This window comes from Mus caroli, chromosome 19 (genome assembly GCF_900094665.2).
Source record: "Mus caroli chromosome 19, CAROLI_EIJ_v1.1, whole genome shotgun sequence".
Classification (NCBI taxonomy): domain Eukaryota; kingdom Metazoa; phylum Chordata; class Mammalia; order Rodentia; family Muridae; genus Mus; species Mus caroli.
This window is the reverse complement of record NC_034588.1, coordinates 9,536,190-9,547,610: the sequence shown is the minus strand read 5'-3', so window position 1 is coordinate 9,547,610 and position 11,421 is coordinate 9,536,190. Positions and strand designations below refer to the sequence as shown.

Genomic DNA, 11,421 nt, shown 5'->3' with positions numbered 1-11,421 from the left:
AAGAGAAGAGAAGAGAAGAGAAGAGAAGAGAAGAGAAGAGAAGAGAAGAGAAGAGAAGAGAAGAGAAGAGAAGAGAAGAGAAGAAAAAAAAGGAGATAGAAGATGGAAGCTGTAGTGTGTCAGTGTGTCACACAGCCTACTCTTTTGTCCACACATCTTTTCTTGCAAATGTTCTTTGCAATGAGTCATTGGTCTGTTTCAAAGCCTCTGGCTTCTGCTACACTATCAGTACTGGACCCTCACTTGGACTGCTCTTGGATATGCTGTTGTTTCCCTGTGTCATGGAGATCCTGAAGCTTTGGATCTGCAGAACTTGCTCTTTCATGAGCTCTGGCAGTTCATAGATTGGGTAAATGTTGGGATGGGGCAATTCAAAACCCTGGCTCTGGGCCTGGATGGTAACTGAGTTGGTCAGCCTGCCAGCTCTCCCAAACCCACACCACCAGGGCAAGCTCTCCAGCTCTTCCCCAATTAGCTCACCCAATGCCACAGCCAGTTCTCCTGATCTCATGCCCACAAGACCAGCCACCCACCCCCATTCCGCCAGGACAAGCTCTACTGTGCTGCTCAGGTGAAGTGCAGAACCTGCTCTCCTGAATGCTGCAGCTGACAAGGGGTGAAGACAGTTCTCCTGTTCTCATAACCTCAGGGCCAATCTTCCCTCCAGCCACAGGTGGCAAGTGGGGGTTGGGGGGAGGACAAATGATGCACATCTTTAATCATAGTACTCTGGAAAAAAAGGTAGTCAGATCTCTGTGAGTTTCAGGCCAGCCCCATTACATAGCACATTCCAAGACAGCCAGTGCTGCATAGTCAGACCCTGTCACAAATAAATAAAATAAAATAAAATTTAAATTTAAAAAGACCATGTGATAATATAAAACAAGAACAGATATAATACCCATAAGAAATTAATATAGTATCTATGACAGTGGAACACCAATGTTCTCATTTGTCAGTTATATATGTTAAAAGTTGATCTTTAGTCATCCAAGACAAAAACATGTTATACGCTAAATGAACATTGTTACTGCTTTGAATTATGTGTATTTGTGTATGTACATGAGTGAAGGTGCCTGCAGAGAGAGACTAGAGCAGTCGCTTCTCCATGCGGCTGGAGTTATAGGTGATTATATACATGGATGCTAGGAATTTAACTCAGGTCCTCTGGAAGACCTGAGTATGTGCTCTTAACCTCTGAGTCACCTCTGTAACCATGGAAATTCTATTTATTTTACAGGAGTGTTTGCCTGTGGTAGTATATGCTCTTAACCACAGAGCCATCTCTCTAGCCCCAAAAATTCTATTTATTTTTTATCTATCTATCTATTTATTTATTGTATAGCACCCTCTGCCTGTGGTGCCCACAAAGACCAGAAGAAAGCATTGGATCCCCAGGGACTGAAGTTATAGTTGAGACTCTCTGTGGATTCTAGAATTCAAACCCAAGTCCTGGAAGAACACCCAGTAGTCTTAGAATTTCAGAAAATTACATTTTCTGCATGCTTCTGGCTACCATGACTTCCCCGGGTTGGACTTTACTATGCTAGTCTAGGCTGAAACAAATCCTTCTTTTAAATTCTTTTGGCAGGCATTTTGACACAACATTAAGATAAGTAAATAAACAGCTTCCATACTTGGTGAGAATAGCAGTTAACTAAAAGGGGCTCTTTAGTAAGGTCAGTTATCTCTACCATGTATTGTCCCTTTTCTTCTCTTTGTATCTGCTGCTTTTCATCTCAGTTGTCACATGATGACAGAGACAGGAAAAGTGGGACTAAGAGTCACTTACCCCCATCACTATGGGGAAGCAGCCTTCACAGCCTTTAAAAGAACAACCACCAAAAATTCACATTTCAACTGTGTTCCAGGGCACTGGATCTTACCATCCAGTTCTGTAGAGTAGAACATTAACACAACACCAGTGCTGTTGTATGTACAGTTGTACCAATGTCCCTCTGTGTTACCACTTACAAACTTAGTTCTATCTACCTCCCACCAAATAGATGGTTTTATATGGCATAATGATGGGAAAGAGTTGGTAGCTGTGCCTTTCTAAGTATACTCATAGGATACTTAACAAATTCAGAAGAGGTGGACATCCAGGCTCAAGAGCCATACTGTTCTCTACTTGATAAGGAAACTAAGTGGTGTGAAACTACTTGAGAGCCAGCTCTGGTTTTCTAACTTCGTCACTTTACCCATATAAGAAATATAGGCATTTAGAGGCTAGAGAGATGTCTCAGTGGTTAATACCAGAATTGATCCAGGTTCAATTCCCAGCATCCAAGTGGTAGCTTGTGTGAATAGTCTGTAACTCTAATCCCAGGGCATCTAGCACCCTCACACAGACATACAAGCAGGCAAAACACCAATGCACATAAAACAAAGACTTTTTTAAAAACAGAAACGTGGGCATTCAAATATACAATTTTATACTTCTAAAGACATAAAGGAATCCCTGGAAATGTATTAGACACATGGACTGACATGCTTTATCAAAGAGCTGCTTAAGCTTTAGAATAAAGGCATTCAATTTCTGTCTTGACAACCTAAATAAAAATGTTGGGGTTTTTTTCCATAATGATCTCTGTTTACACATGGGTGTATCTGTTGACAACAATTTAATAATCCCCATTGAAACTCCACTACTAGCAGTTCAACTAGCCAGTTGATTTCCACTTACTTGCCCAACTCTGTTTACCTTTCATAATAAGCCTGAGACTAAGGGACCAGGACATGACACAGGGGCCCAGGGCAAATGTTAGAGAGTCAAACCAAATAGATTTCTTGTTTTGCCTCTAAAGTATTTGGACACCAGCCAACATATGTCAATAATTGTAAATGTGTATATATGCATGTTTTAATAATATTTTAATGACTCCCATTAAAATTGCACCATCAATGCTACAGTCAGTTACTTGTACTGTCCTAACCAGTAAGAGTCCCTTTGTCAGGCTTATGTTAAGCCTGAGGCTAAGGGATTTGACTATGAGACAGAAACAAAGTAGAAAAACCTCAAAGATGTGACTGCTTGAGTTTGCTATTGAGGCAAATGAAGCAAGGGCACAAAGATATTCAATCACAAAAAGAGTTTTACATCGAGAAGCACATCTTTCAGTGATTAATGTCAACAGTTGCTGCACAGTGGACTTAGCATCATATCATATTATCTGAAGTTTTGAGATAAAGGAAATAGGTAAAGATATTCAGCTGCTAGCTAGGGTTATGTGCATATTGAAATCAAGATGGTGTCATTGATTATGTTTAACTAATTTAACTTTAAATGTTTTTCCAGAGATATTAACTATTTCACACCAAAATCAATCTTCTTACCAACAAACAACAAAGGTAGGTGTCACGAACAGGAAGGGGACATTAGGTTAAGAATTCAGAGGGTAGCCTGGGTCTGAGACAAGTCATTGGACAATTGTTAAGAGCTTTTTGACTACTTGGTTTATGACTGCCATATGTTAAATCAATGCAATCAAAAAGGTTTTCTGATAAATGCAACTCTTTAATTTTTTCCAATGTCCTTATAATGAAAAATGTAAAGATACACATATTGAATTAGAGGGAAAAGAGAACAATGTGTCTCCATTCTGTGTATCTCCTCCTGCTTTCACAACAGCATTTCCTTCCATGAAATGCATACTGAGTAGGTAGTATTCCTAGATCAGTCACTCATTGAATTAACAATAACTAAGAACCATGGAATTCAATAGTGAAACATTTATCGATGACGTAATGAGGCAAGAAGTGGCATTAAAAAAGAGAGAGAGAGAGAGAGAGAGAAGAAAGAAAGAAAGAAAGAAAGAAAGAAAGAAAGAAAGAAAGAAAGAAAGAAAGAAAGAAAGAAAGAAAGAAAGAAAGAGAAAGAGCCTCCTATCAAAGCTCCAAGCACCCCTCCACTAGTCCATTGCACTCCATTTTTCTGTGATTTCTGTGTGGCTGTGCCATTTCACCACTCTTTGATGTTATTTCCCTGCCTCTGCTGTTGAAATTTATCCAGACAGTGACAAATGCTTGTCTCCACTGTTAAAGCTTAAAGTTTCCTATAACTGCCCTAAATAGAGCCCTGTGCTTCCATGACACTAGAATATAATTGGTTGATCCCCACAACAGTTGTCACACTAAATATTTGTATTTTCATCAGACTGAATACTGCTCCAGAATAACACCTTTGCTACACCTTTGGGCAATGTAGCTAGCCTAAGTCTAGTCCCAACTGTACAATAAGGACCACAGCCAATGTGTGAAAAATAACTGAAGGACTCATTGATTAAATGTATACTTTTGAAAAGCCTAATAGACTTGGTGTCATGAATACAATCAAACCTAATTTAGAGAAATCCAGATCACTTTTTTGAACATCAGTTTTTGCTGCACAATATTAGAGGGCTGCAGATGTGTGAGAGAGTGGAAGGGTAGATGATGTATCCAAGTCTATCTGGAAACGTCATGACTTTTCTAATAAATAACCAGTCAGGAAGCATTTTTTCTGGTATCTTTACACTAAAATTAAGATGAAGAAATAACTTCAATTTACTGGATGAATAAAGAGCGGTTGTTTCAATAAGTAGAATGGCTTTGAAGCTAAATAGAACTACATTTAAAGCTCAGATTCTCAACATACAGTTGCTACGGTTTTGTGGTAGTCCCACTTTTCATCTCCTGGAACTAAGTAAAAACTAATAATTCACAAGAATGTATAAAATTACCATTCACAAGACTCCTTATCAATTAAGGTAAATAGACCCTCAAGGCCACCATGACACTCCAACTGTTTTTCCCCAAAACCTACAAATGGTTCTGATGATAATGCAGACTGAAGAGAGGAAGCAGGAACAGAGGGGAAGACAGCAGATTTCTAGTTGACTTTTGTGTTTTGACAGAGGCTAACATTAGGAACCTGTATTCAAACCAGAAAGCCTCATCCATTTTCGGTCCTCTGGCATGTCACATAAGTCTCACACACACACACACACACACACACACACACCACTGCCTCCTACACACATATACACAAACATACACAAACACATACAGTTTCCTTCTCTTCCCTGCTTGATCAAACTGATATTGTTGACAGCTCATAGTTCAGAGTCCCATCATTGACTTGGTTGCTAACAGCATAAGGAGGTGGTGAAACTACTGGCCCAGTATCTGTCTCACCACTGTGGCCTCAGCACTATCTCTCTCACTAAGTGCCTGAAATCTCCTTTAGTGGAAAAGCAAGTCACCTTCCAGAAGAATTCTAAAATCTCCATGTGCGCACATCCATGAGTCTCCCTGTACAACTGATACAAAGAATAACAAATTAGAGACAGTTAAGTGAAAATTGTCCTTTCACTTTATGTTCTTAGGAAAGCGAGAACCTTTGACCCTCAAGCAGCATAACTGAAAAAGAGAATTTAAAAGATCTCATTTGAGCAAAACAAACAGAAAAATGGTTTACTAGGACAATTGTAAGTTTCATACCAAAAGCATTAAAATGAAAACCAGGGTGAAAATTTTTATTTGTTTGGTCTACCTAAGTGTCATTACTTAATGTGTTTTCTTTTCCAGTGTTACTCTCTAGGGGAAAAATTATTGAACGATTTTCTATGTGCCAATGTGATTTGATCATTTAATTACCTGCAATATTTAGAAAGTGGACAACTTGAACAATTTCAGGTACTGTAGCCATAATGAGGAGCTTCTGAATTGTACCCTAAGAGCTTAGGAAGGCAAAAGAAATATCTAGAGGCTTAAAACAAACACACAAAAAGAGGCAAAGAAAGGAGATTTAATGAGATGGAAAACTATACCAGGGTGAAAGAACTTATTTTCCTTGGACTGACCCAAAGTCAAGAAGTGAGCGTGGTGCTCTTTCTTTTCCTTCTCCTGGTGTATGTGACAACTCTGCTGGGGAATCTTCTCATCATGATCACAGTGACCTATGAGTCTCGCCTTCACACCCCCATGTATTTCTTGCTCAGGAATTTGTCTGTTGCTGATATCTGCTTTTCCTCCATCACTGCCCCCAAGGTTCTGGTGGACCTTCTCTCAGACAGAAAGACCATCTCTTTCAATGGCTGTCTCACTCAGATGTTCTTCTTCCACCTTATTGGGGGAGTGGATGTGTTTTCTCTGTCTGTGATGGCTCTAGATCGATATGTGGCCATCTCTAAGCCCTTGCACTATGTGACCATCATGAGCAGGGGCCGTTGCATTGGGTTAATAGTGGCCTCCTGGGTGGGGGGCTTTGCCCACTCCATAGTGCAGATTTCTCTNTTGCTNACACTTCCNTTCTGTGGACCCAATGTTCTTGACACTTTCTACTGNGATGTNCCCCAGGTCATCAAACTTGCCTGCACAGACATTGTTGTTCTTGANCTGCTGATGATTTCCAATAATGGAATGCTCACCACACTATGGTTTTTCTTGCTACTGGTGTCCTACATGGTCATATTATTATTGCTGAAGTCTCAGTCAGGAGAGGGCAAGAAAAAAGCCATCTCCACCTGCACCTCCCACATCACTGTGATCACCCTGCACTTTGTGCCCTGCATATATGTCTACGCCAGGCCCTTCACTGCCCTCCCCACAGATAAAGCCATCTCTGTCACCTTCACAGTCATCTCCCCTCTGTTGAACCCCTTGATCTACACTCTAAGGAACCAGGAAATGAAGTCAGCCATGAGGAGACTCAGGAAAAGACTTGGACCTTCTTATTGGATAGAGAGGTAACTTCTGCCTGTTGGTAACTTAAATATTTCTAACATTAAAAAAAAAACAACTATTTGCTATGCTTCCTCCTCATTTTCTTTATTCTGATATCTTAAAACACCAATATGTTGTCAAATGGATAGTTCTAATTCTCCTTTATATTTTCAGAATTTGAACTCATGCCTTAACACCTGAGACGATAAATAAATCTTGCAGATAACTCTGACGTTGAAAGAAATAAACAAATTAGAATATGATTTCAAAATCTATTAAGTCTTTAGCATCTGTTTTATTCCTTTGGTTTTATTTTTTGACATGGATTTTATTCTATTGCCCAGGCTAGCTGGATACTAACTAAGTGTCACAGGGTATCCTCAGACACAACAACCCTCTTGTACTTGCTACCAAGTTCTAAGATTGCAGGTGTGAGACAAAAATACCAGGATAGCTTCAAATACTTAATCTAATTTTATTTGTGAACCAATGAGGCTTTATTTATAGACACTAAAATCTGAATTTTATAGAACTTTCATGTGTTAACTTTATATTTTGAACAGATATTTTTCACTAAAACCAAAAGGACTCCCAGTGATTTAATCAGGGTATCTGCAGTTTTACTTTCCTGAGTATCTCTTGCAGCTTTATGATTTCACAATCAAAAGATGGATGCAGTTACAACCCAAAGCAAATTAGGTTTTCTCAAAACTCATTCATTCCAACTTCTAATCATCCTATTCTGTGACTATGTACAAACAGATATCTACAGAGTATTCCAATAAATCATCAAGGAATATATAAAACAAATCTTACAAATTCAGAAAAATTGAAGTAATGCCATGTAACTTGTCTGATCACAATACCATAAAACTTAAAATCAACAGCAGATGAATCTCTAGTAAATATAAAAACTCGTGGACATTAAACACACATTTCTAGATGATGAATGGGGCAAGGGAGGAAGAAATTAAAGTTTTCCTGAGAATAAAATGAAATGAAAACAATGCAACAAAACCTCAGAGACATATTAAAAGCAGTTCTAGGAGGGAATGTACAGCTCTAAACATTTCATTTAAAAATAAGAAAGGGGGTCTAGAGAGATGGCTCAGTGGTTAAGATCACTGAATGCTCTTCCAAAGGACCCAAGTTCAATTCTCAGCACCCACATGGCAGCTCACAACTGTCTGTAAATTCAATATATGACACCCTCACACAGACATACATACAGACAAAACACCATAGCACATAAAATAAAAATAAATTTTAAAAATCAGAAAAGGCATAAATAAATGATAAATGGTGCAACTCAAGAATTTGGAAGGGTAAAAACAAAATAAAGCAAAATCCATAAGACTCGAAGAGATAATAAAGAACAAAACAGAAATTAATGAAATAGAAACAAAGAAAACAATACAGTGAATCAATGAATCTAAGAGAAGATAAACAAGATACACCTTTGGTCCAAATGACCAAAAGAAAGAAAGGACTCACATTAACAGAAGCAAAAATACACAGGGGAGGCAGAGGAAGGCAGATTTCTGAGTTCGAGGCCAGCCCCATCTACAGAGTGAGTTCCAGGACAGTCAGGGCTATACAGAGAAACCCTGTCTCGGGAAAAAAAAAAGAAAAAAAAAATACACAGGGAACCATTATAACAGACATCAAGAAAATTTAGAATATTATAAAAGAATACTATAGTGCATTAAATTAAAAATGCAAACAAATGGATAAGTTTCTAGATTCATTCAAATCACCAAAGTTAAACGAAGATGAGCTCAGCAACCTAAACACACCCATGACAAAGGAGAATGAAAGCCTAATAAAATCTTCTCAACAACAACCAAGAAATCCAGACCCAGATAGATTCACAACAGTCTTCTCCTGGATTCTCAAAACAGATCTACAACTAATAATTCTTATTCAAAAGATCTGCCAAATAGATTCACAACAGTCTTCTACCAGATGATCAAAACAGACCTACTACTAATACTTCTTATTCAAAAGATCTATCTCATTTCAGAGTAATAATTTATAATGTGTATACCTATAAATTCTATAACCCCAACTCCCAGAAACCTGACTCTCCTTTCTGTGCTCCATGGACAAGAAAGAGTGCACATGGTGCATAGACCCACATGCAGGAAACAGAAATAAATAATTTTTAAAAAGAATAACAAGTGTTTTTAAGCCGGGCGTGGTGGCACACGCCTTTAATCCCAGCACTCGGGAGGCAGAGACAGGTGGATCTCTGAGTTCGAGGCCATCTGGTTAACAAAGTGAGTTCCAGGACAGCCAGGGCTATTAAGAGAAACCCTGTCTCGAAAAAGCAAAAAAAAAGAAAAAAGAAAAGAATAACAGGTTTTTAATCCAGGCTATGGTGATGCATGCCTTTAATCCCAACAGAGGGGGCAGAGACAGAAGGATATCTGAATTGAGGCCAGCCTTATCTACAGAGGAAGTTCCAGGTAATGCAGGGATACACAGACAAATCTGTCTTGCAGGGAAGGGGGAAGTTACAAAATAACAGCTTTTAAATACTAGAACCTACTTTTTCATTTTGGAAAGATCCATGAAAGTAATATATTTTAAATATCAAAATATAAATGTTGAAATAAATAAACATTACTTATTAATTTGAAAATTATAGGAATAAAAATGAGTCGTAGTAACACAGGTGATAGCACATTTTGTCGAGAATGTGGAGAAAGAGGAACACTCCTCCATTGCTGGTGGGACTGCATACTGGTACAACTACTCTGGAAATCAATATGGAGGTTCCTCAGAAAACTGGAAATAGATATACATGAAGACCCAGCTATACCACTCTTGGGCATATACCCAAAAGATGCCCTCACCATACCACAGGGGCACGTGTTCCACTATATTCATAGAAGCCTTATCTGTGAAACAACATAAAAATGATTTTAAAGATTAAACATGTTATCTTCATATGCTGAGAAAAATTATTTTCAATTCAAAAGTCTGAGTCAGCAAAACTACTTTTTTTTTAAGATTTATTTATTTATTATATGTAAGCACACTGTAGCTGTCTTCAGACACTCCAGAAGAAGGCATAGATTTCATTACAGATGGTTGTGAGCCACCATGTGGTTGCTGGGATTTGAACTCAGGACCTTCTGAAAAGCAGTCAGCGCTCTTAACCACTAAGCCATCTCGCCAGCCCAGCAAAACTACTTTTAAGAAGTAAAAATTGTTTAGTAAAGTGGCAGTAGATAATTCCCCTCTAAGATCCATGACCTCACTAGTCCTAAGAATCTGGGTAAGCTCTAATGCCAGACCTGATTTCCCTCCTGTTAAACAAACTGTAAGTCCAATTAGAGAGCTGTTGGTTACTACCAAGATATCAGTGCCACTGCTGCACTCTTAGGTAGGGCTGTCTTACCACCCTTGTCTTTGTTGTGTATCACAGGTGTCACTGTGAGGCAGAATTACTGGTTGCTTCACTCCCTTAGGCACTTGACTAGAACCTTCAACACAACTGCAGCAAAGGCTCAGGAAACATCTCAAGAAAGGAAATCTGCTGTAAGAATGTGTCTCCTAGAAATGGTAGGGAAGGAGACTCCCCCTAAAATAGTCTGCACAGGTGAGAGTGTGCACTACAGAAGCTAACAGCTTCTGGGACAGGTCAGAGCCACAGAGCTTCTGAGGCAGCCCCCTTTTTGGGCTCCAGACATCCGGCCACCTTCCCAGCCAGAGGATAGGTGTCTGCCCAGGCCGGGAAGGCTTTCCTCAGCATCGGCGGAGGCCATCTTGGATCTGCAACTCCAACGAAAGTAGTCTGCACAGGTGAGAGTGAGCACCACAGAATCTAACAGCTTCTGGGACAGGCCAAAGCAACACAGCTTCTGAGACAGGTTCTGTTTGGGGCCTTCTTCTTCGGCCCGGAGGGAGGTCCGAACGCCAGATATCTGGGCACCTTCCCTGTAAGAGGAGAGCTTGCATGCAGAGAATGCTCTGACCACTGAAACTCAGAGGAGAGAACTAGTCTCCCAGGTCTGCTGATAGAGGCTTACAGAATCGCCACAGGAACAATCTCTAACCAGAGATAACTATAAAAACTAACTCCAGAGATAACCAGCTGGCGAAAGGTAAATGTAAGAATCTTACTAACAGAAACCAAGACCACTCACCATCAGGGAACCCCAACACACTGGAAAAGCTAGACCCGGATTTAAAAGCATATCTCATGATGATGGTAAAGGACATCAAGAAGGACTTCAATAACTCACTTAAAGAAATACAGGAGAACACTACTAAACAAGGAGAAGACCTTAAAGAGGAAGCAAAAAAATCCATTAAAAAATTGCAGGAAAACACAACCAAACAGGTGATGGAATTGAATAAAACCAGCCAAGACTTAAGAAAGGAAGTAGACACAATAAAGAAAACCCAAAGTGAGGCAACGCTGGAGATAGAAACCCTAGGAAAGAAAGCTGGAACCATAGATGTGAGCATCAGCAACAGAATACAAGAGATGGAAGAGAGAATCTCAGGTGCAGAAGATTCGATAGAGAACATCGCCACAACAATCAAAGAAAATACAAAATGCAAAAAGATCCTAACTCAAAACATCCAAGAAATCCAGGACACAATGAGAAGACCAAACCTATGGATAATAGGAGTAGATGACAATGAAGATTTTCAACTCAAAGGACCAGCAAATATCTTCAACAAAATTATAGAAGAAAACTT

The 11,421-nt window shown here is 39.3% G+C and overlaps 1 protein-coding gene across 1 annotated transcript; it reads left to right on the top strand.

Annotated features, from left to right (window-relative positions):
- Nucleotides 1-5,785: 5,785 nt before the first annotated feature.
- LOC110285776 (olfactory receptor 4D10-like) lies at nt 5,786-6,732 on the top strand. Its single transcript, XM_021152170.1, has one exon. It carries the CDS (start codon nt 5,797-5,799, stop codon nt 6,730-6,732), a length of 936 nt encoding a protein of 311 aa, XP_021007829.1. The 5' UTR covers nt 5,786-5,796.
- Nucleotides 6,733-11,421: the final 4,689 nt, after the last annotated feature.